General features: G+C 48.9%; 1 protein-coding gene across 2 annotated transcripts in view; it reads right to left on the bottom strand.

Annotated features, from left to right (window-relative positions):
• The window catches only part of UPF1 (UPF1 RNA helicase and ATPase), a 42,290-nt gene that overhangs the window by 3,961 nt on the left and 13,809 nt on the right, over window positions 1-24,520 (bottom strand). Inside the window, exons 2-20 of one of the 2 annotated variants that reach the window (XM_080671604.1) lie at window positions 21,701-21,843; window positions 19,917-20,006; window positions 17,619-17,786; window positions 17,075-17,255; window positions 12,486-12,647; window positions 11,791-11,875; window positions 11,513-11,611; window positions 10,662-10,770; window positions 10,406-10,565; window positions 10,177-10,295; window positions 8,935-9,099; window positions 8,726-8,840; window positions 8,094-8,237; window positions 7,473-7,686; window positions 3,223-3,340; window positions 2,725-2,881; window positions 1,979-2,121; window positions 818-992; window positions 376-457 (exon numbers count right to left, since the gene is read on the bottom strand). In XM_080671604.1, coding sequence (XP_080527730.1) covers window positions 376-457; window positions 818-992; window positions 1,979-2,121; window positions 2,725-2,881; window positions 3,223-3,340; window positions 7,473-7,686; window positions 8,094-8,237; window positions 8,726-8,840; window positions 8,935-9,099; window positions 10,177-10,295; window positions 10,406-10,565; window positions 10,662-10,770; window positions 11,513-11,611; window positions 11,791-11,875; window positions 12,486-12,647; window positions 17,075-17,255; window positions 17,619-17,786; window positions 19,917-20,006; window positions 21,701-21,843 — 2,629 coding nt within the window. Of the gene's footprint in view, window positions 1-375; window positions 458-817; window positions 993-1,978; window positions 2,122-2,724; window positions 2,882-3,222; window positions 3,341-7,472; window positions 7,687-8,093; window positions 8,238-8,725; window positions 8,841-8,934; window positions 9,100-10,176; window positions 10,296-10,405; window positions 10,566-10,661; window positions 10,771-11,512; window positions 11,612-11,757; window positions 11,876-12,485; window positions 12,648-17,074; window positions 17,256-17,618; window positions 17,787-19,916; window positions 20,007-21,700; window positions 21,844-24,520 lie in introns of both variants that reach the window. The other variant, XM_080671603.1, reaches the window with a different exon arrangement.

The raw sequence follows: 24,520 nt of genomic DNA, 5'->3' as shown, positions 1-24,520 counted from the left end.
GGACACAGAGATTCCACGTAGGAGACGAGAACATGCTCCCAACTCAGAGCTCTGACAAAGCAGAAGGAGACTTCAGGAAGGAGACAAAACCTGAAATGAGGTTGCAGGCCACTTGGAGGAACTGCATGTGAGAGTTCCCATTGAAAAGGGGAGCACAGGGCAGGTGGGGTGGGGGCATGGGGGCAACCCGGCAGAACTGGGTTATTTAAAAATATCTTATTTTTAGAAACTGCCAAAGACCAACACTTTGATCTCAGAGGAGGGAAGCTGAGAAGGAACTCGTTGTCAGGCAGGTTTCTGTGGACAGATGCAGTGCAGGCTTGGGAAGGGTCAACATCCTCAGTGCTGGCCCAGGCTCCCACAGAGAGGGCTTACCCTGGCTGCTCCGATCATAGACCGATCCTGGGATGATGGCCTCCCGGGCATCATACATAGCTGTGGTCATGAAGCGGGCTCCCTGCAGAGGGTTTGGGTAGGTGAGAAATCCCACTCCTCTTTAAATAGCTCAGCCTTTGATACTCAACATTCCATCTCTGGCTTCGGTTCAAGCAGCCTTGTACCCTTCACCCCCCAAGGCACCCTGGGTTCACAAGGTTTCCTAACTGCCTGTGTCTCACTCCTAGATACCCCCAGGACTTCGCCCGTACACCCCCAGCCCTCAGGACACTGGTGTGGGGAGCCAGCACGCATTGCTCCTCTTCACACACTGACATGCACACGCTTTCCACAGGCTACACCAGCCATTGCTCACTGCCAGGTGCCAAAATGGGGGCTTGGAGGAAAAGGGGTCCCATCCCTCCTATCGGCCACAGCTCACAGGGTTGATGGTGTTGACCAGCTTCCGGGGCTTGCTGAATTGCATGAGGCTCTCCCGCAGGTTATTCAGGGGCCCCTCCACCAGCACCTTCTGCTCCTTGTAGTAATTCAGCAGGTGGTTCCACAGGGGCTGCTTGGACAGGGCCTTAGGGTTGCCCACAATGATGACCCCATATCTGCAAGGTGTGGGCGCAAAGAACATGGTGCTTATGGCCTCATAGCAAACACCACATAGAACAGTCTGAGGCCAAACAAATTCAAAACCCGAGTCCAAAGTCACTGAGGGCCACCCTCAGCCTCCCTGCCTAGATACCTGGCACTGGAGCCCACCCGACAAGCTGTTAACATTGCACTGAGTTTATTTGGAAGTGGATTTCTAAGGGCTCAGATGACAAAAACTCCGGTTGGCAGGTTAGCTCAGAGACTAGTTTCCTTGTTGTAGCCTCAAGTCGGCCTAAGATGCCTCAGGGAACCTGACAAGGCATGTAACTTGATGCCTGAGACTGGGCCTAGCTTCTGTGGACACTTACCTTCACCCAGCTGTGTTAGGGACACGTCCCCATGCTGGCCACCTAACCATAGTGTACAACAGAAAGGGGTAACCATGAAAACCAAGTGTCCTGGGTGGGGAAAGAATTGATGTAGGAACATGAGCCTGACCTTCAGCTGGCACAGGGGCAGCATGGGAGCCTCCTCATTCTCCAAGTCTCTTATGCTGTTACCATTATTTCAGAGCAGTTACATCCCAGAACCAAAAAGGAGTCAAGGCTAAAACGTTAAGACTCATAGTTCAACAACTCAACAGGGACACATGCCTGGCACTGGGTTTGAATCTCAAGTCAGAAGGGTCAGAACGAACATTGTCCATGAGACTGAGACCACAGAAAACCACCAGAAACACAGAAGCAAAGTACTTGCAGGTGAGCTCTCCTTTCTAAGTTGTTGCTGTAGCCCTTGGACCTCAGGAATTGGCGAAGCCCCCATCCCAGGCCCTGTACTGCCAGCCCAAGGTGTGGCTGGGGTTCGAGGACTGTTAACAGGACGACCAGTAAGTGAGAGGCCTCCCAAATTCACACCCTGAGTAAAAGTCCCTCTGAAGGACCCTGAGACAGGAAGGTGGCAATTGCCACCTACAAGCCCAGACAGGATTCAACCATTGTACCTTGCTCGGGTCAGGGCCACGTTAAGCCGCCTAGGGTCATTTAAAAACCCAATGCCTTGGTGCTCGTTGGCTCGCACACAGGAAAGGATGATGAAGTCCTTCTCACGTCCCTGGAATGCATCCACACTGGCAATCTCCACCTCCTGCAGGCACACATGGTCATGGTCAGTCAGCAGGCTGCCCTCAAGGACCCCGTAGGCAACATGAAGCATGTCCAAATGCACCACTGAATTCCTGGTCCCTGGCCCTGCTCTCCTGGCCTTCCCGCTTTGTCTTTTTATTTTTGGTAATCTGTTTCCCAATAATAAAAGCATACTTGCTCATCATAACACCCAAGACTATTCCCAAGTTAACAGAACAAAGACCACATGTCACTGTCAGAACCATACTTTATACTATGGTTCATTTCCACATGGAAAAATAATTATGTTGTCCTGCACCCTCATGAGATACACTTAAGACATTTTACCCAGGTTTTTACCCAAAAGTGGACAGCATTTTCATGGATAAGAAAAATCCACTACAAAGTAGCACACACCACAGCCCTAATGGTCAACCCTGGAGCCTTTTAATGTTATGCTCTGAAAAGTATCCTGAGAAAAACAACTTTATGAACCTTGTCTCACACTTCTAACTCTTAAGACAGTCTTGATTTGCAGGACGCAGCAGAAAGGTTAACATTCGAATGCAAACCTCCCTGGCCAGGTGATCAAGGTCAGTGTGGCAGAGGGAGATGAAGCTCGCACCTGGTACAGCTTGGTGTGCAGGGAGCCGCTGAACTGCATGTATTGCACCAGGTAGGAGCGCTGGCCCTCATAGGGTGTGATGATGCCAATCTGGTCCGGCTTGGCACCTGCCTTCAGCAGCTTTGTGGTGATCTTCTCAACATTTGCAGCCTCCGTCCTAAGGAAACCAGGCATTCAATTCCTTGGGGTGCACCTGTGGGCTCCTGAGACCAGAGGCTATGGGAGGTGCAGGGGCAGCTATGCCCACGGTGGGGCGATCCTGTCCTGGACCAAGAGAGTCATAGAGGACAGAAAAAGCTCACCACACATACATACAAAAAGAATCTGCTCAACATAAAACAACACACTGAAAAGCAAAACGAGAACATGCTGTGGCCTGAGAAACCTGAATAGAACAGAGTGAGGAGGGCAGTTTCAGGCTAGCATCACATACATTAATTAAGAGATGGCCAAGCTGCCACTGAAGCAAGCTGCTGTGGCAGGCAAACCTCTGCATACCTGTTCAGGTAGGAGGTACCCGAACTGGCGATCTCCTCCTGGCCCTGGGTCACATAGAAGAACATCGGCTTATCAGGTTGGGGCCACTGGAAGTCAAACCCCTTCTTCACTCGATCCGCTGTCATTGGGGTGGGAAAAGAGGCAACACTTCCCATCAGAGAAGAAAAACACAGCCAGAAGCCATCCGAAGGATCCCCTGCCCAAGAGGCAAGGACTGAGTGAAGTTGTGCACATGACACTCGACAAAGAGCTGCTCATTCCCTGAACAGGTCTTACTGGTTAGTGCTTTCTACAGCTAATTTACGAAACCTATGCTCATGCCCATGAAGATGTTCTCCTATTTCCTTCTAGAGCTTTACTACTGCCCTCATAGGACTCAAAAGCCTCTACAATTGGCTTTTGTGGATGAGACACTGTTGAGCAACCTCTCCTGTCAGAGGAGCATGTCTATCCAGCAAATCCTTGTGAGGAAACCAATGTTTCTGCATGACAATAGCCTAACATCGACATGCAAGTATACATGGTATGATGCCTTTGCATGTCAAGCTAGAAATGAGATCAAGTTTGTCTCTATCATTCAAGTGACGACAGAGGTCAGCTGGTGAGTGCAGTCGCCCATTAGCCCAGGGTCTGCTGCCAAATGTCTTTTTTTTCAAAGTTTATTTTATTGTTGAGAGTATTTCAGATGTCCACATTTTCCCTTTTGCCTCCCTCCACCCATTGCCCACCCTGTCCCAGGCCTTCACCTATTGTCTGTATCCATGGGCTATGACTAATTTGTACTTCTAAATCCCTTCACCTTTTTCACCCATACCATTTACCCCCCTCTAATCCTGCAACCATCAAAATGTTCTCTGTACCTATGAGTCTGCCTCTGTTCTATTTGTTCATTTTGATCTTTGGATTCAATTGCTGATAGATATGTATTTATTGCCAGTTTACTGTTCCTATTTTTATCTCCCCCCCCCCCTTCTTATTAAAGAAGACCCTTTAATATTCCATGTAATACCAGTTTGGTAGTGATTAACACCTTTATATTTTTCTTGTCTGTGAAGCTCTTTATCTCACCTTCAATTCTAAATGACAGTTTTGCAGGGTAGAGTAATCTTGGTTATAGTCCTTGCTTTTCATCACTTTGAATATTTCTTGCCACTCCCTTCTAGCCTGCAAAGTTTCTGTTGAGAAATCAGCTGACAGTCGTATGGGAACTCCCTTAGGGTAACTGCTTTTCTCTTGCTGCTTATAAAATCCTCTTTGTGTATAACCTTTGGCATTTTAATTAGGATGTGTTTTAGTGTGGGCCTCTTTGGGTTCATCTTGTTTGGGATTCTGTGCTTCTTGGACTTGTAAGTCTATTTCTAAGGGACGTTTTCTGTCATTTTTTCAAATAGGTTTTCAGTATTTTGCTCTCTTTCCTCTCCTTCTGTCACCCCCATAATGTGAATGTTGGTAAGCTTGAAGTTGTCCCAGAGGCTCCTTATACTATCTTCATATTTGTTGGGTTCTTTTCCTTTTTGCTGTTCTGATTGGGTGTTTTTTGCTTCCTTATATTCCAAATTGTTTTTATTCTTGGCACCCTCTACTCCACTGTAAATTATTAATTTCATTTAGTGTATCTTTCATTTCTGACTGTTCCTTTTTTATGTTGCTTATGTTTTCATAAAGTTCCTTCAAGTTCTAAGTTTCTTGAAGTTCTCAGTAAGTTTTTTAAGCATCTTATAACAATTATTTTGAACTCTGTATCAGGTAGTTTTCTTGCTTCCATTTCATTTAGTTTTTTCTGAAGAATCTCCTTCTGTTCTTCCATTTGAGACAATTGTGTCTGCATTTTGGCTGCTTCCCAGTGTTTGTTTCTATATATTAGGTAGATCTGCTATGTGTCCCGGACTTGGTAGAGAGGCTTTCAGTAGTAGGTGTCCTGTAGGGCCCAGTGACTCAGCCTCTCCACTCACCTGAGCTGGGCACTCGGGTGTGCCCCTGTGTGAGCTGTATGCACTGTCCTACTGTAGCTATGCCTTGATTGATGTTGGCATCACTGGGAGGGACTGACCCCCAGGCCAACTGGTTGTGAGGATCAGCTGTGACTAGAACTGAAGAGCTGCTGTACAGGAGCCAACCCATGGAGCAGGACTTTAGTGGGGCTTTGGTGCTCACCAAGTCCACCCCTTTGAGTGTGGTAGGGTTGTAAACTGGCATGGTCTGAAGCTGACCACCAGGTGCACAGACTCTGGGGCCTCCCGGGAGGTACAAAGTCAGCCACTGTCTATGCCCTTTTTGGGGCCACCCAGCATGAGCTACAAAGCAATCTGCAGATGGCTGCTACTTGTGTTGGGCTTGAAGATGTGCAGGAGAGGCCAACCTCTGTATCAAGGAAAGCTGTTGCTAGTGCTCAGCCTGGGGTCACTTACTGAAAGATATGGGGCACACTCAGGCCAGCTGCTGCTTGCTTGAGAAATTTTAAGAAAGTCCAAAGCCTGAGGCAATAGAGGCCAGTTGTATGGAAATAGCTTGGATGAGCCTGCAAGTAGGGAGGTGTGGGGTTTCAGGGAATCACCAGAGTGGGGTGAAAAGTATGAGCCAGGTTGATGGAGATTTAAACTATGGTGCCCTGCCTACTTGGCTTGGGGGTGGGGGTTGCGGCGGGGGGAAAGGGCTCAGCAAAGAAACAATGGCCTCGCCCTAGCCGGTTTGGCTCAGTGGATAGAGCGTTGGCCTGCAGACTGAAGGGTCCCGGGTTCGATTCCGGTCAAAGGCACATGCCTGGGTTGTGGGCTCGGTCCAACCTGCAGGAGGCAGCCAATCAATGGTTCCCTCTCATCATTGATGTTTCTATCTCTCTCTTCCTCTCCCTTCTTCTCTGAAATCAATAAAATTATTTTTTTTTTTTAAAGAAAAAGAAACAATGGCCTCTGCCAGCATTTCTGTCTGGGAGAAAACTGCCCCTCCAGCTCTTGCTCTAATTCTAGGCAGGTTGGTTTCTCCTTGAATGTCTCGGTTCCTTTCAAGCTGCTGCCCCAGTGCTAGAGCTCAGAGGGAGTGACTCCTGAGAAAGAGCTCTTTAAGAGAAACTGCCTGGGGCCAGCAGTCTCCATGCCACTCAGCCACAATTCCTGCTGATTCTACAGCTAGGAATTGTGGGGACTTCTCTTCTGGTACTGGAACCCTTGGCTAGGGGGCCTGGTGTGGGGCTGGGCCCCTCATTCCTCAGGGAAACCTCCATAGCCAAGATATCCATCCTGATTTTATTTTATTCTAAAAATTTTATTGATTTCAGAGAGGAAGAGGGAGATAGAAATGATGAGAATCACTGATTGGCTGTCTCTTGCATGCCCCCTCCCCCTCCACTGGGGATCGAGCCGACCGGAATCAAACCTGGGACCCTTCAGTCCACAGGCCGACACTCTATCCACTAAGCCAAACCAGCTAGGACTGGTGACATATTTTATAGCTTTTCCCACAACTGTGGGATTCACTCAATTCTCCACCAAAGCTGGACAGATGGTGCCGGGTAGGCCTGTGATGAAAGCCTCTCTCCTCTGCCCTGTGCACGGGACAGCCTTTGACCCAAGTGACTTTGCAACACCCTCGCTAGCCGTTAGGATGAGAAGCACCTACTGACTCCCCTCACAGACACTGTCACCACCTTAATCTCATCAGAAAAACTAGTCAGCACTGGGAACACTTAGCTCATGCTAAGGGACATGAGGATTCTAAAATATTAATTTTTGTTGAATCCTCAGATTTTATCACTAGTGGTAAATACTGTTAGTTGTTTTTCTTAAAGTCATAAGTTTGCTTTGTTCTCAGGAAAATAAATACTCCCCCAGCTGAATGACCAGTGAGTCCTTCATTCATCAAGTACCTTGCATACCCACCAGTGTCACAAGAATATGCACTTAGGGTGTTGGTTGCCATAGCGTGTGGCAGTGATGACATACAGTAGTCTGATGGCACCATCCAGACTCCGTTGAAATCCCTGCTGGTTCCCAGTGCTGCTTTTGAACAATTAGTGCAAGTGTCAGCACAGCAAAGGGCATATGCCAACTTCACTCTGAAAGGAGTCTTGCCTTCCCATCTTGTGGACCCCAGGGCATGCGCTCTGAGAACTGGCCATCCACTCTGCAGAGTGGACATGCTGTACTCCTGACCATGGCACCTCTTGGAGGCACCCCTCACACACAAATGGTTGCTAGTAAAGCAACTCAGGAAGGAAGTGACCGCATGTTTCCACTGACCCCGTCGAGTATTACCTGCAGTGACACCGTTCTGCAGAGAGCCCTCGTAGAAGATGTTGGAAGGGAAGGCACTGAGTGCAGGGTGCATCCGATACTGAACTTGCAGGCGGATTGGACGAATGCCGAGCACCACCAGGCGCTCAAACAGTGACTGAGACAGCCCGGCCTTGGCTGCCTTCTTGCACATCACCACGGGGCCCAGCTGGCAGTGGTCACCCACAAGGATCAGCTGTGATGAGAGGCCCACACAGGTGAGAGGTTCAAGCATGAAGCAGCTGGGACATCCATTCTCAGAAGACTAAGGGGCCCGGGGTCCACATAACCACCAAGTCATGCAAATTCCAGTGGTAAGATACTGACTGGGCATGGGAAACTGTCCACCACAGACATGAAACACAACTCAGACATTCATTCAGGACCCACACAAAGATGCTCTTGAAGACCCCTTAAAAGGCTCACCATGCATCCTTGAGCTCTGTCAGGGTGTCCAGGTTTTTTTAAAAAAAACAAAAACCCAGCCTCACAGGATGTTAAAAATTACACACAACCTCCAGCATTAAGAATTATACAGAACTGGAACAGGAGAGAATGCACACCAGTTTTCAAACAAGAACACCATGAAAGGGGTTGGCCCACCTGTTTGGCTCCAAGGACCACAGGGACCATGCACTCTGGCTCCGTGGCCTGGGTGCTCTCATCGATAAGAATGGAGCGGAACTGCATCTTGGCAAGCCTGGGGTCCCCTGCACCCACACACGTGCAGCAGATGACGTCCGCATTCTGGGGAAGAGAGTGTGTGAGCATCAGGGGCACCTGTAACAGTACAGGTTACCAGGCGCCAAAGGGCAGGTAGGCATGACAGAACATGATACCACTCTGGTCCCTGCCCTCCGGACAACCACGAAAACAAGCTGTCTCTCCCTGACAGCACTCACATAAACTTTTGAGATCCTAAGTGGTGGGCCTTACCAGAGAAAACCTCTCAGCACAGACGGCTCGGTGCTTAAGACAGCCTCTGGGGAGCAGTGCTGAGCCGGGGAACAGGTGCTGGGCTGGGATCCACTTTTGGTTGATTGCTCATGAAATAACAGACCTACCCCGAGGGTACAGACCAAGATCCCAAGTTCCCAGCAGCAGGGAGGCTGGCAGGCAGTAGAAACTACTAAAAAATCATGTCTGCATGGTCTCAGGGTACCTAAGCTTTCTTCCAAAAGCAGGCACAACCTAACTAAAGGTGCCCTTATATGCCCTAAGGCCCAGGACCTCACCATGAGCAGCTCCCTTTCAGCTGTGCGCTTCAGGGCTCGGTACCGCTTCTCATCGGCAGATGACAGCTCCCCAGTCTCGTCCTTCAGCTGCTGCAGCTTCTGCAGCTCTGGCATGCTGGAAGCACAGGCACAGCAGTGGGCATGGAGGACTTGCACCAGGGCCACACAGAGGAGACCTCCTCCCCTGCAGCCAAGTACCTGACACCCACCTATCCATGTTCCTGATCTGGTTGTGCAGGGCCAGGAATGATACCGGGGAGTCAATGGCCTCGCGGCTCTTAGCGCAGAGCCGCACAACTTTCAGCCCAGTCTGGTGGATCTTCTCAGTCAGCTGATCCACAGCTATGTTACTTGGAGCACAGACGAGCACAGGCCTTAAACATAAAGCGAATGAAGATCTCAGTTCTTGCCCAGAGGAGATTAATGAAATGCTATGTACCTAAGACTGTTGTTTTGAATCACAGGCAGTGCAGACAAATCTAAGATTAAAAGCCAGGAGCCTAGCTGGTTTGGCTCAGTGGATAGAGCGTTGGCATACTGACAGAAGGAAGGGTCCCGGGTTCAATTCTGGTCAAGGGCACATGCTCCGTTGATCCCCAGTAGGGGGCGTGCAGGAGGCAGCCGATCAATGATTCTCTCATCATTGATGTTTCTATCTCTCTCTCCCTCTCCATTCCTGAGATTAAAAAAAAAAAAAAGAAAAAAGACTAAAGCCAGGAGTGGCACAATGCAGGAGCTAAAAGCCCAGCCAGTCCAGGGCTCCCTGTCCCCAACCAGTTTTCACTCTACTCATGCAAAGTATTGCTAATAACAGACCTGCATCCTCACCCCTCTCCATCTCATGGTGAAGACTTTCCAAGCTGAGGTACATACAGCACAGCACCACCTGGGTGAACTGACAATACTGCCTTTAAGAGCAGCAGGCTTGCCCTGGCCAATGTGGCTCAGTTGGTTGGGTGTTGTTCCATGTACTAAAAGGTTGCTGGTTCAATTCCTGATCAGGACACATGCCCAGGTTCGAGGCTCAGTTCCCATTGGGGGACATGTAGGAAACAGCTGGTCAATGATTCTCTCTCATCATTGATGTTTCTATTTTCTATCTCTTTCTCCCTTCCTCTCTCTAAATCAGAAAATATGTATATGTACACACACACACGTATATATAAATCTTTCTTTTTAAATATATATTTTTCATGTTGTTTTTTAATTTCAGAGAGAGCCAAACAACTGGTGTAGCTCAGTGGTTGAACGCCCACGCATGAACTGGCCATCTCTCTAAAAAATTTAAAAAAAAATAAAAATAAAAGTAAAAATAAAAATAAGAAGATCAACAGGCTGCAGGTTGTCTTGTTAAAAGCAACCAGAGGCCTGATCTAATACAAACAATGTAAAACACAATGAGCAGGTAACCCTCCCAAAACATTCCTGCAGTCAGGCCTGCTGATCCCTACCCATTGCCCTGCCGTGCCAGGTGGTAGACAATGGTGGCGGAGGTCACTGTCTTCCCTGTTCCTGGCGGTCCCTGGATCAGGCTCAGCGGTCTTTGCAGCACAGTCTTCACAGCGTAAACCTTCAGATACAAGTGGCCATTAGGGGGTACAGATGCCCTCGGGGCACCCCCCTCCCCATATCCAGCAGCTCTTCAGGCCAGGCCCCAACCATCTCCAGGTTGATAAGAACCTGAGAGTGGTTGAGGTCAGGCAGCCCCTGTGCAGTGAAGCGCTTGGGCAGCTGGCACTTGATGATTACGTCCTCCACCTCGTGGCCAAGCAGTTTATGGTAGATATAGCCTGATACAGAAGTTTCATCGACGGCAAAAGTCTTCAGTGCACTCTGCATCCTGTGGCGAAGTAACAGGTTGGCTACATGCTCATGTAGGCTGGTGGTAAGCCCACCCCAGGAAAGGAGAATCATCTAGAGCTGGAGGCAGACGCACCTGTCAAATGAGGTGGACTTCCACACGAAATCCACCTGGAAGTTATGTGTCACCTCCACAGGTGCACCCACACTGCTCCGCAGCTCAATGGCAATCTCATCGCCATAATCTGCAATGCTGAGTTAAGGTTCATCCTTGTCATAAACTGGGTTTACCTTTCTGAGGAGCTCTTATTTGGTTACTGAAAAGACATATCCCTCCCATTGTTCCAAAAGGTGACAACACAGCCAGTGAGACCCATGTTCTGACAGATTCTGTCCAGTGTCCCTGTCCCCTGCAACTTCCCCCCACCCAAACTACCCCGTGAACCTTGGGGTGTCATCCAGGATGCCAGGATGGATTGGCCATGTCTAGGATCCAGGTTCTGACTGTGAGCTTCAGAGATGAGGTGAACATCTCAAAGCATCCTGGCTCTAGGTAAAGCAGTGCTTCTACTAGTTTTATATAAATGTGTGCCCTCAGCCCTAACCGGTTTGGCTCAGTGGATAGAGCATCGGCTTGCAGACGGAAGGGTCCCAGGTTCGATTCTGGTCAGGGGCATGTACCTTGGTTGCGGACAGATCCCCAGTGGGGGGTGTGCAGGAGGCAGCTGATCGATGTTTCTCTCTAATCGATGTTTCTGGCTCTCTTTCCCTCTCCCTTCCTCCCTGTAAAAAATCAATAAAATATGTATTTTTAAAAAAATGTGTGCCCTCAGAGTCCAAATGAAGGGCTCAGTGGCTTGAAACAAACATGACTCAAAGGGGTCTCTCCAGCCATGGCCATACTCTCCACCCAAGGCCCCAGGACTGGTCTCCACAGTGACCAATACACAGAAACCCTGTGCTAGCTATTCTTCACACAAAGGATACTATCAGGGACCTTGATGACGTGGCCGATCCCTTTCCACAGGGGCGCCAGGTCCCCTTTGTACCGCAGGCATATCTCATCCCCTTGCATGAGCCGCATATCTTCCAGGAAAAAGAGAGCAAAAAAGTTAGCGTTTTCAACATGCGCCTAGGCTACCATTGAAGAGTTTAAATTAAGGGATATTTTACAAGGGCAAACTAGGAATTATGCTATTTATGGTCACAAATATTTTAAAACTTAAAATCACCTCTTAACCAAATTATGACTAAATCCTCATTACCAGAGTCAGTCTTGGGTAAAGTGAAGTAGGCGATTCTCTTCTTGTTAAGGCCCAGGTCCCACCTGACCGTGATGTTATCTTGAGTCTGAGCACATGAAAAATAAGAGCCCTGTTAGCCTGTGACACAGACATGGCCTGGACTCCTGTGTCTGGGTATCCACAGGCATGTGCCCTACGGCAACTCCATGAGCCATGATGCTGGGGTGCATCAAGCAGCATCCAACAGCCTGAAACACCAAGGGCACCCCTGGGAGAGAAGTCATTAGGACCTGAGAACCTGCAGAAGACAACCAGGATCCCCCATTCGACGTCTGCTCTCAAGAGATCCTCAGAAGAAGAGAAGGAAGCCAGCAGCTGAGGACACGGCCCAGGAGCCCCGCGGCTCTTACTTCCTAGACATGATCTTCGTGGGACTAGCACAGAGTGCCCTCTGCAGACCGCAGCTCCTTGGATCTGACGCTTGTGGCAATGGGCAAAGACTGCGAACCCGACTGTGAGGGACTTTTGTGGAATTTAAAATCAGGCTAGTGTTTAGCTCTGAGTGACAGAGCATCTGCCTTCGATCCATGGCTCCGTCTCTCTAGGCACTGGGCCAAGGCCCATGACAGTGTTGGCAGCCTGCAAGTAAAACCATCCTAACAGTCTCAGGAGAGATGTGTTAAAACAACCATACCCTCCTGCACACACCACATCACCTGTGACTCTTTCAGTTTCTTGTCATAGTCAGCCTCCAGCTTGACCAGAGGCCCAAATATGTTCTGGTACTGGTAGGCATCCTCATACCGCAGGAGGACATGCTGCGGCTCCTCATCCACTCCGGGCTTCTCTAGGTCCTCCAAAGTGGCAGAAGGATTCTCCTAGAAGACAAGACCCACACCGAGTTTGTCCCCAATTTCACCTGTGTATGAAATTAACTACATGCGAGCTCACCAGTCACCAGAGGGATGGGGAAACACCCATCACTTCTCAGGACAAGCCAATGTTGGGCTGATGCTGAGAAGGGTGCCAGCAGTCAGTGGTGTCAACCCTGTGGGAGAGCCCTCATATCAGGAAGTTCACGTGGCATAGGGAGCTGGATGCCGGTTGTTCCTAACATTCCCTAACAAGGTTACACCAATAGGGGTAAGTCTTGGTGATGATACTCCAGGAACACAACTAACATACCTACACCATCAAATGGCTGCGTCCTCCACAATCATCTGGCCCTGAACTGGGAGGGACAGCACTTCTTCCAGGCTGCCAGAAAGACCTCCAGCTCCTCTGGCTGTGTGAGCAGAAGAGGAGCCTTAAACCTCCCCATTTCCTCCTGATCCTACATTGCACCAATAGGGCTACACACTCTTCCCTGGCAGGGACAGAACAATATCTGGGCTGCTGAAATATAAATAGGAACAGTGAAAAATTGTGATAACTTGAAAATGGAAGTGAAAAGACACCTTGCTAGACAAGGTCTGAAAAACAATCTTTTAAAAATATGTTTTTATTGATTTGAGAGAGAGAAGAAGCAAGAGGGAGGGGGAGAGAAAGGGGGGGAGGGAGCGAGGGAGGGAGGGAGAGAGAGAGAAAGAGGGAGGGAAGGAGGGAGGGAGGGAGGGAGGGGGAGAGAGAGAGAGAGAGAGAGAGAGAGAGAGAGAGAGAGAGACATCAATCAGCTGCCACCTGCACATCCCCTACTGGGGATTGAACCCCGAGCCAGGCATGTGCCCTGACTAGGAATTGAATCAGTGACCTCTTGGTGCATGAGATGATACTCAACCAACTGAGGCACACTGGCCAGGGCCTGAAAAATATTTTAACTTGCACTCGAAGTAAAGATAAATTTACATTTAAGATTTCTGGTTATACGAGTGCCTAATTAAAATTTCTATACTTGTTATTAAAACTTTATAGCAAAATCTAAACAGAAAATCAGAGAAGGGCTTCCCTAGAGAAATGGCTATGCAGGCAGAGCAGGTGCCCCACCATGACACCTAAGGAAGGCCCCTCTCTCCTTCAGCTATTGGGTTGAGGGTCTCTGACTTTTGGGACTGTGATCCCTTTCCCACTGCACACACACCACAGTTTGGTATTTCCCTGGCTCAGATACATCAAAGGCCCAGCAAAGTTTTGAAATGCACCCACAGGGGAGAGAACCAAGATGGCAGCATAGGTAAACACCTATATTTGCTGCCTCCCACAACCACATCAAAATTACAACTAAAATACAGAAACATCATTCAGAACTGCCTCAAAGTTGGCTGAACAGAAGTCCTACAACTAGAGAAGTAAAGAAGAAAGCACATCGAGACTGGTAGGAGGGGCAGAGGCCGAGAACAGGCTGTTCTAACACTCACGTGTGCCTTTTTTTTTTAATCAGGAGGGATATAATCTCTGCAGAGGCTGCCTGTGAGGAACAAGGGGTCCCAACCCTACCAGCCCAGGGTTCTAGAGCAGGGAAGAGAAGTCCCCGTAACTATGGGCTGTAAACATTAGCAGGGGTTGTGGCTGAATGACACAGAGGCTGCTGGAGACCCAGGTGTTCCATTTAAAGAGTCAGAACACGAACTTACTCGGACTCCCAGCACCAGGTGGCTTTGGGGGACTCAGACACATATGGGGAGCAAATGGATTGTCTGGCATCAGGGCAGAACTCAGGGGCGGCATTCTCCCAGACAGGGGTATCACAAGGGTCATTGTTCCCATGCTGGGGCCTCCCATATCGCAGGGCTGGCTGGCAGCCATATTTGAGTCTCCATCAACCTGGAGCATACTGTTTGCTCCATTCTGGGGATTCCTTGAGACCTGACCCCATCCAATTTGCAGTCCCACCCAAGCTGTTTGCAGCAGCTTTTCCATATGAATGGCCTGTCCTGCGTCAAACTTCAGACTTTGCTAAAATCTCTCAAACAAGCTGCAGCTGGTGACAATGTGCCCCAAACCTATCAACAAAAGGCCCAAGACCTGGCATTAGCATCAGTCTACCTTGCTTCACAGCTGGGCCTTCCCTGGGCACCTCCAAGCTCAGTACAAATAGCAAATAGCAGCTGCCTACAGAACCCTCTGTAGCTCCTGCCAGGTGGCCCCAGGCAGTGACTGACTGCACCTCACTGGAGGCCCTGGAGCCAGTGCACCCAGTGGACAGTTTCAGACCATTACAGATTACAACTCTACTCATCCACAAGAGGCAGACTCAGTGAGCACCAAAGCCCCAAATAAGCAAGACCTGCACCATACGGGTGTTTCCTGCACAGTAGCTTTCCCACTGTAGTTGCAGCTGGTCCTTATAGCCAATTGGCCTGGAGGTCAACTCCTCCTAGTGACACCAATAGCATTCAAGGCTCGACTACGAGACTGTGCACACAGCCCACACAGGGGCGTACCTAGAGTGCCCAGCTCAGGTGACCGGGGAGGCTGAGCCACTGGGCCCTAAAGGACATCTACTACATAAGGCTATTTTTATTCTACCAATTCCAGGAGACATAGCAGCTCTACCTAATACATAGAAACAAACACAGGGAAGCAGCCAAAATGTGATGACAAGAAACATGTCACAAATCAAAGAAATAGAAGCAAACTACTGGATACAGAGTTCAAAACCATGGTTATAAGGTTACTCAGGATCTTCATGAGACTTTCAAGGGATCTTAGTGCAAATTTCAAAGACATGAAAAAGGACCAGTCAGAAATTAACATGTTAAGTGCCAAGCCTGTTTTGTCTTCCTTTCCGTTTAGCCCGCGATATCCAATTTCACCGATATGCTGGCAGCACCAGTGACTGACTGGTCTGGACAGAAAGTATAATGTCAGTCACCGGTGACTGATATGGCGCTTAACATGTTAAGCATACACTAACTGAAATAAAGAATAATTTACAGGGATTCAACAGTAGAGTAGAAGATTTCAAGAATCAAGTCAACAATTTGGAATATGAGGAAGTAAAAAACACCCAAGCTACCATAGCCAGTTTGGCTCAGTGGATAGAGCATTGGCCAGCGGACTGAAAGGTCCCGGTTTGATTCTGGTCAAGGGCACATACCCAGATTTTGGGCTCAATCACTAGTAGGGGGCGTGCAGGAGGCAGCCAATCAATGACTCTCTCATCACTGATGTTTCTCTCTCTCCCTTCCTCCTTGAAATCAATAAAAACATATTTAAAAAAAAAACAACACTCAAGAGCAAGAGCAAAAGGAATAAAAAATATGAAGATAGTGTAAGGAGCCTTTGGGACAACTTCAAGCGTACCAACATTCACATTATGGGGGTGCCAGAAGAAGAGGAGAGAGAGCAAGATATTGAAAACCTATTTGAAAAATGACAGAAAACGTCCCTTACCTGGTGAAAGAAATAAGACTTACAAGTCCAGGAAGTACAGAGTCTCCCAAACAAGAGGAACCCAAAGAGGCCCATATTAAGACATCATAATTAAAATGCCAAGGGTTAAAGACAAAGAGATAATCTTAAAAGCAGAAAGAGAAAAACAGTTAGTTACCTATAAGGGAGCACCCATATGACTGTCAACTGATTTCTCAACAGACTTTGTAGGCCAAAAGGGAGTGGCAAGAAATATTCAAAGTGATGAATAGTAAGGATCTACAACCAAGATTACTCTACCCAGCAAAGCTCTCATTTAGAATTAAAGATCAGATAAAGAGCTTCACAAACAAGAAAAAGCTAAAGGAGTTCATCACCACCAAACCAGTATTACATGAAATGTTGAAGGGTATTCTTCAAGAAGAGGAAGAAGAGATAAAAAATATGAACAATAAAATGGCAACAAATACAATATCAACAATTGAATTTAAAAATAAAAATAAATGAACAAGAAATCTAATGAACAAAATAAACTGGTGAATAAAATAGAATGAGAGATATGAAAGCATGGAACAGACTGACAAATCTCAGAGGGAAGGGGGACGGGAAGAGATTAACCAAAGATCTTACCTATGGACCAGACAGTAGGGTGGTGAAGGCCTGGGGAGGGATGGAACTAGGTGGAGGGGAGCAATGGGGGGAAAAAGGGGACACCTAGAATACTCTCAACAAAAAGATTTTGAAAACAAAGAAAGAAAGATGGAAACAAACAAACAAAAAATAAAATGCACTCACAGTCCTATCTACTAAGGCCCAGGCTCCTCTGGACATGTCCACCCATAGCTGCCCAGGGCAAGTTCCTGTCAGGACTCCTCCTGGTAGAAGCTCCAGAATCCTTCCAGAATGTCCTATTTATGAAGACAGCACCCCTTGCCCTGCCCCAAGTCTATAGGAAACTAGTGCTGAGGAAGACTGCATTCTCAATAGGCCTCACCTTCCAAAGCTCCTCCAACTTGTTGATCTGCTGGGCGGTAATCTGCCGGGCCCGAAGCTGCTCCTGCTCTGAAGGGATCTTGACCAGCCAGGAGAGGAAGCAGCGATCCTGGATCAGGGGCTGCCACTGCGAGCTGTCCCAGTTGATGTCCTTGAGGCTGCTCTGACTGGCACAGGGCTGCCTATAGAAGCCCCGAGGAAAGAAGAGCCCAGGTGAAGATGACCTCCACCCCAAGACTTACCTTTCACCCCAAGGTGGCAGTCCCTATCTTTCATTATGTGATCACATTACCTTTAAATTGTTAGTAATAAATTGCATCTCCCCACACACTTGAGCTCTGAACTCTTAAAACTCAAAACAGACTTTGGTTTTATAGAATCATTTTTATGATTTAACCAGAATACACCCGCAGAGTTACTTGACAGTCCTAGCTCTCCAACAAGCCCCAACCCCCGAACATCCCAACATCTAGCCAGTCAACAGAAACTATTTTAAAGTTCCACTGAGTCAGAGCTGGCCCCCAAGGAAATTGGGGAGCCCTCACCTGCACAACAGCACCACCACTGAGTCAGCCTTGGCAGGGATGAAGCCAAGCAGGAAGACGTTGCGGCAGCCACAGTTGTAACACTCCAGGACTGTCTCACCAAGGGGCCCATCCTTGTGCAGAGTCACCTCTTTGCATTTTGCCCTCACAAGGTGATTTACAATGTGGCTTAAATCAGGAAATGATAAATAGTTAACACTCAAAAGTTTGGCTTTTCACCACTTCCAATTCTTGAGTCCCTGTTAAAAGTTCCGGTACCATTCACGGTCCATTAGCAGGGTTGGTCACACCTCATCCATCTGGTGTCCCAGGAGACCAGCCGCCCCTGAACTGGCTCCCCATTGAGCACAAATCCGCCTTGAACCACTTTTAAGGAAAACTTTCCTAACACATTTCACAGTTTCTGCCTCTTACCTCCCACCCCCTCCAGTTCCTGCTTTCTTAAGTCCAACTATTGGGCCTCACTGAGTCTACAGCTGCTGCCCCTTTCCCAACTCCTCTTGCTCCTCGTAGCTTCTCTGATGCTTCTTTCAAAATCACTTCTCTGGCACAGGGCTGCCTACAGAAGCCCTAAGGAAGTGACCTCTGTGCTGGCTGCCAGGAACAATGACTCCTAATATGCTGCAGGCCAGGAAACTTGATAAGCAAGAGTATTAAAACCTGAGGATTATAAAAAATATCAAATGGGGGGCTCAGGACTACTCTCAGGAAGCACAAGGGCCAGCAATGAAATCCTCAGGAACCCTGCTGTCTCGGTGTGTCCAGGACTCTGCCATTGTTCTCATTCCCAGGCTACAACTCACCTAATTCATGGACTGTGCCACTGGGGCTCACGGATGGTACAGGCCCTACCTCGGGCTTTTTGTAGGTTTATGGAACACTACTTGTGGCAGCCCTCTCTTCACATCAGTAAACCCTTCCTGTCACGAGGTTAGGCTAGAACCCTCTCTGGCCCCACAGTCTGTCATCAGATAATCTAACCAACCATCACCGCTCTCAGCACCCCCCAAAATCCTCCACTCCTCTCTGGAGCCACCGCCACTGGGCATGTTACAAGAACCAGTGGTTTCCTCTTATACCATCTGTATCCACTTCACCCCCCTACAGTGGCAACAGGACCCTGTCAGCTTTCACTCAAGCCTTGTAAAGAGCATGTGATGCTGGTTGACTGAGCCTGTTTTCTCATGGAGGCCCTTCCCTCACTTCCCTGATCTTAACTGCTGACCAGAAGCTAGGGTTGCCAACTAAGACAAGATTTATTTAATTGCTTTCCCTGCAGGAGAGGAACTAATGCAAGCATGGTAACACAAATTGTCCAGAACGTTCTGAAAATAGGACTAGAATCTCTTTTGGTCACCTTAGAGATGCTTTTCCTTTTAAGTGTTTTAAAAACATTAGCCCCCTTTCTTGCCTTGCTCAGAACCCCACAATTTGCATACTAACTGTGAGATGACCCAAGACCCAATCACTCTGTGTCCTTAGGCAGCATGATGGTAAGGCAGGGCCCACGGGTGCTGAAGGTACAGGAAGGGTGGATGGGGCTCTGTGCACATAAACCTGCCTGTAGATTTTTGTCACTTTACTTCTCCAAAACATGAACCTCAGAAGATGCTGCTTCCTTGCTGGAGACCTGGAGCCCTGGCCCACTGAGACTCTGCTCTGCTTCTTGTGGCATTGCAGTGAACCCGAGGTAGGGGCCAAGGAGTCCAGCACTTGAGCTAGACAGACCGACTCTCCCTAGAAACTAATCACCACCACCACACTGCTCTCACCCCAATACCAAACACAAGCACGGGCTCAGTCACAAGTGCTGGTGATCAGGAGGGAGTCCAGAGCCACCGCTGGTCAGATGAACTTGATTTAATCTGATGATTCAGGATCTGGCCCGTGTTAGCCTCTAAACTACTCGATGAGCTCAGGCCTGAGGGAGCCTTCTCAGGAAGTGGCTCTCATGGATGCCCGTTACTGTCTTGGGAACATCCTCCCCGGGCACCCCATAATGAAGATGAACAGGAATGCAAGGAGCTCATCTTGCAGAAAAATATAAATAAAAACTAGGAATGAGAAATTAAGCCAACCATACTGGCATAATAAAAAGAATGAGAGAATAAATCAAGGGTAAATACATTAAGGCATTCACACAGCACCATCTGTTTCAAGTTAAACCCGTCACAGAGAAGGAAAAAAACCCAGGTTTGTTAGCATGATTTTATATTGTGCTTCACTTTAGCATTTCCATAATTTACACACAAATCTGAGCACAGTCTGATTAAAGACACATGGTAGTCTGATACCTACCTGCCAGAAGTATTTCCACGTCCATTACAGAACCACTTCTTGCTGGTATTACAGTAAACCACGCAAGCAGGATCATGTATTCCGCAGTAACTAAAAAGTAAAAATGAACAGTTAAAGCTGGAAGATCGCTCTCTGGTTTTAATTTGGTAGAATGTAAAATTTTTTCCTCTTACAACATTTTAAAGTTTTTCATTAAAAACATACTCAAACCCAACAATCCTACTAACAAAATCCAATCAGTTAACTGTTGAGGTTTCCTGGTCCTGTGAATGCAGAAAGGAGTTGGGGTGCTGTCGAGACGCTCAGAGATAACGCAGACTGCAGCAAAACCCCTTCCAAGTGGGGAGCAGGCGCTGTAAGTCCAAGTGAGCCCAACACCCCAAAGGCAACCTGGTCACCCCTATGGCCTTCAGTTTCATGAATGTAACTTATGAAAGGGGTGTCCATAGGTAGCTCTGGGCACTTGGAAAGTGAGCTGTGACTATGCTTTGCTCACACTCCAGCAGAGGGCATCATGCTCCCAGGAACGCTCAACTCAGACCCAGCAGCAGAGGCTCCTGGGTGATAGAGCTCAGCTCCAAAAGAGCACATCAGGAGCGTCCACCACCACAATACCCACCCCCCATCTTGTTTTTCTGTAAGTCAACATACCAAAAACAAAACCACTGGCTCTCCAAAGAGTCTGTATGTGTATGAAGCCAAGACTCAGTCTCAAACCAGAATGTGCTCAACCAAGAACCTTCCCCCCAAACCCTCCACACATGGACAGCCAGGAGGGCCAAGGGGTTGTATAGACTTTAACCACTTGCAGCTTCACCAGGACTGGCAACTGTGTATATAACAGGAACACTAATACATCACTCATATATATGCAAAAACATTTGTAAATGAGCCCTGGCTGGTGTTTCTCAGTGGTCAGAGCGTCAGCCCATGCACCAAAGGATCACAGGTTTGATTCCCAGTCAAGGGCATGTACCTGGGTTGTAGGTTCAATCCCAGACCGTGGTCAGGGTGGGAGGCAATTAAGTGATGTCTTTCTCTCACATTGATGTTTCCCTCCCACTCCCCACTCCTACTCTAAAAAAATCAATGGAAAATAATATCCTCCAGTGAGGACTAACAAACATTTGTAATGAGAGTGAACAAAGAGCCAAAATACGGTAAACTGGGGGAAGTGGGGGCGGGAGGATGCAGCACTCTGTCCCTTGGTGGGTAGACACTGGGGGCAGTGTGCACAAAGGGCAGGCAGGGCTGAATACAGCCCCAGGCCCAAAGCTGCCCCAACTGGCTGAGTGCCCTAAGCAAGATCATTTCACCTCTTTTGGTCTCAATTTCCTCTTGTGCGTGTAACAAAAAAGCAAGAATAAGTCTAAATGTAAAGGATGGGTCCTGCTCTAGATGAGAATTCCAAATTTGGTCAATATGCAGGTCTCCCACTGACTGTCCACTTCCAAGTTTTCAGGAAGCAGACATTTTAAAGAATCCAACAGTAATCTCTGTAAGAGAAATCTTAGTGGCTCTATTTACCTTATAAACCCAAATGCTCACCCAACGAGAAGAGTTCTTCCTGATGAGTGAGTGAGGCAGGTACCAGGAACACCCCCAGGACCTGAGGAAGGCTAAGAGGGCAACCTTTCCCTACCTGCTGGAATAACCAGGGGTGACAGAGGGTACTGAACCCACCCTTCTGCCTGGTAACGTGTACACAGGCCTAGCAACCTCTTTATTCCCAAGGACATGTGACCAACAGCAGTCTCTGGGATGCCTCTGCTGTTGATGCTCACCTGCAGGCATGTACTGGTAGGTCCTTTGTGTAATAGGTATCTTCTTCATCTTCTTCGAAGTTCAACTCGGCCAGCAACTGGCTGGTCTTGGCCACACTGTCATCCACAGCCCCATTCTGCAGGATGCCCTCAGGTCCTCCAACCTACCACAGAACAGTAGCATCACCATGCAAGCCTATAGCCTTCAGGCATTGGGCATGTGGCTTCTCCCCAAGTGAGTAGCCATGGCAACCCTCCTATGAAGCACTGGCCTGCTCTCCACTTTGAGACAGTTTAGTATCTTCTGCTTTGACGTTTCACACTCTCCCCTTCCCTATCAAACCTACTCAGACCTACCCTAGCCAGTATGGCTCAATGGGTAAAGCGCCAGCCTGTGAATAAAGGGCCCTGGGTCCAATTCCGGTCAAGGACACGTACCTTGGTTGCAGGCTCCGTCCTGGCCGGGGCACTGGTCAGGGCTCATGCAGGAGGCAACTGATTGATGTGAGAGAATATTTCTATCTTTCCCTCTCTCTAAAAATCAATGGAGCCCTAGCTGGTTTGGCTCAGTAGATAGAGTGTCAGCCTGCGTACTGAAGGGTCCCAGGTTCGATTCCGGTCAAGGGCATGTACCTTGGTTGTGGGCTTGATCCCCAGTAGGGGACATGCAGGAGGCAGCCAATCAATGATTCTCTCTCATCATTAATGTTTCTATCTCTCTTTCCCTCTCCCTTCTCTGAAATCAATAAAGAAATATTTAAAAAAAAGGAATGATATCATATTTTTTAAAAAATCAATGGAAAAATATCCTCGGCTGAGGATTAAAAAAACATCAGAAAACAAAAAAAACTATTCAAACCGAAACAGGGCAGACAGACTCAAGCTCCATGGAACCACAGTAACAACCAGGATGCAGAGGGAAATGCTTTGTTTCCATCACTGAGGGCCACAGAAGCAAGAGAACTTTCTACAAGCCAATTATGGTCCCCTCTGGGGACAGCTGCACAATGTCAGGCTAGAGGACCTAGAATCCCATACAGTGAAGGGTACGCCCAAAGCCTAAGCCCCTGAGTCTAGGTTGTGAGCCCTGGAAAGCAGTTATCTCCTTAGTAGACAGACTTCCTCCATCCCAGTACCCTCTCTGGAAGGCAGCCCTTTCTTGATTACAAATTAGAAATTGACCTTCCGAATTCAGTTAATAATCTTACTAAATGTATTACCTTTTATGTTATAACAACAAAAACACACAGACAACTTTAAGTAACTAAGCCATGAATTTCACAGGCACTACTGATAAGCTCACAAGTCCATTCAGGGGTGCACAGACTCAGCTCCCCCAGGGGAACAGGAATCCTAGCATCATCCCTATAGGAACCTCAGGTGGCAGTCAACAGTCTGGTCATCTCCTCCCAGGGGCCACACAAGGCTAGGTCAGGCAACAGGAGCTTTGTGTGGTAAGGAAGCCTAGAGAGGGATGATAGGAGCCCCAGGGCAAACATCAGCCCTACTAGTGACCCGGTGCATGAAATTCGTGCACATTAAAAGGAGATTAATTAGAAGAAATAATTTAATATTGCTATTTGCCCTTTCTCTATAATAGAAGCGTCAGAGATGAAAGAAAATTAGCAAAATGTATATGAAAACGTTCCTCCTGTCAGAGTCTGGGGCTCACCACGGGACCCAGAGTCAAGTCCCCGCCCACCCACATGCACCTCAAAATCGTGAGACCCAGACCAGGCCTGCCCCCCGCCATTGGGCTAGATCCAGACCCGGCCAGTCCCACTCTTGTCAAGCCCTGCCATGCAGGGGGCGTGGCCTCAGGTCCCCTGGCGGCCTGAGATCCCCTGGCAAGCCCCGCTGGGTGGGGGACATGGCCTGAAGCCCCCCGTCAATCCCCACCCGGCGGGGGCGCGCAGCCTCAGGTCCCCCAACAAGCCCTGCTGGGCAGGGGGCGCGGCCTGAGTTCTCCCGACCCAGCACTAGGGGTGCACCTTGAGGTCCCCTGTCAAGCCCCGCCAGGCAGGGGGGCGCAGCCTCAGGTACCCTGGCCCGGTGCTGGGGCGGGGGGGGCGGCCTGAGGTCCCCTAGCCCAGCAACAGGACGGGAAGCACACCTTGAGGTCCCCCATCAAGCCCCGCTGGGTGGAGGGCATGGCCTCAGGTCCCCTGGCCTGGCGTGGGGGTCGCGGCCTGAGGTCCTGTCAAGCCCCGCCAGATAGGAGGCATGGCCTGAGGTCTCCTAGCCTGGTGCCAAGGCGGGAGGCACGGCCTGATCCCCCGGCCTGACGCTGGGGTGTGGGGAGCAGCCTGAGGTCCCCATCAAGCCCCGCTGGGTGGGGTGCGCGGCCTGAGGTCCCCCAGCCTGGTGTCAAGGTGAGAGGCGTGGCCTGAGGTCCCCTGTCAAGCCCTGCCAGGCGGGAGGGGGTGCGGTCTAAGTTCCCCCGGCCTGGCGCTGGGGCGGGGGGAGCAGCCTGAGGTCCCCTAGCCCAGCACCAGGATGGGAAGTGCACCTTGAGGTCCCCTGTCAAGGCCTGCCAGGTAGGTGGCATGGCCTGAAGTCACCTGTCAAGCCCCATGGGGCGGGGGAGGGCACAGCCTCAGGTCCCTGCTGATTGCTTGTTAAGGCTCCTTATGGGAACTTGGCCTCAGCTGTGGGTGCAGCCATCTTTGTGATGGAGTGATGGTTAATTAGCATATTCCCTCTTTATTAGATAGGAGGATTCCCTTGCAGAACTCTGCTACCTAGAGCCAGGGGACCAAAAACCAGAGCCAGCACAGCCTGAGCCAGCAGTGCCACACTGTCTGAATCACCTGTACAGCCCCTAAGGACAGCTATTCTCAT

This window comes from Plecotus auritus, assembly GCF_963455305.1.
Source record: "Plecotus auritus genome assembly, chromosome: 6".
Lineage (NCBI taxonomy): Eukaryota > Metazoa > Chordata > Mammalia > Chiroptera > Vespertilionidae > Plecotus > Plecotus auritus.
The sequence above is the reverse complement of the archived record's forward strand: the minus strand, read 5'-3'. Positions and strand labels throughout refer to the sequence as shown.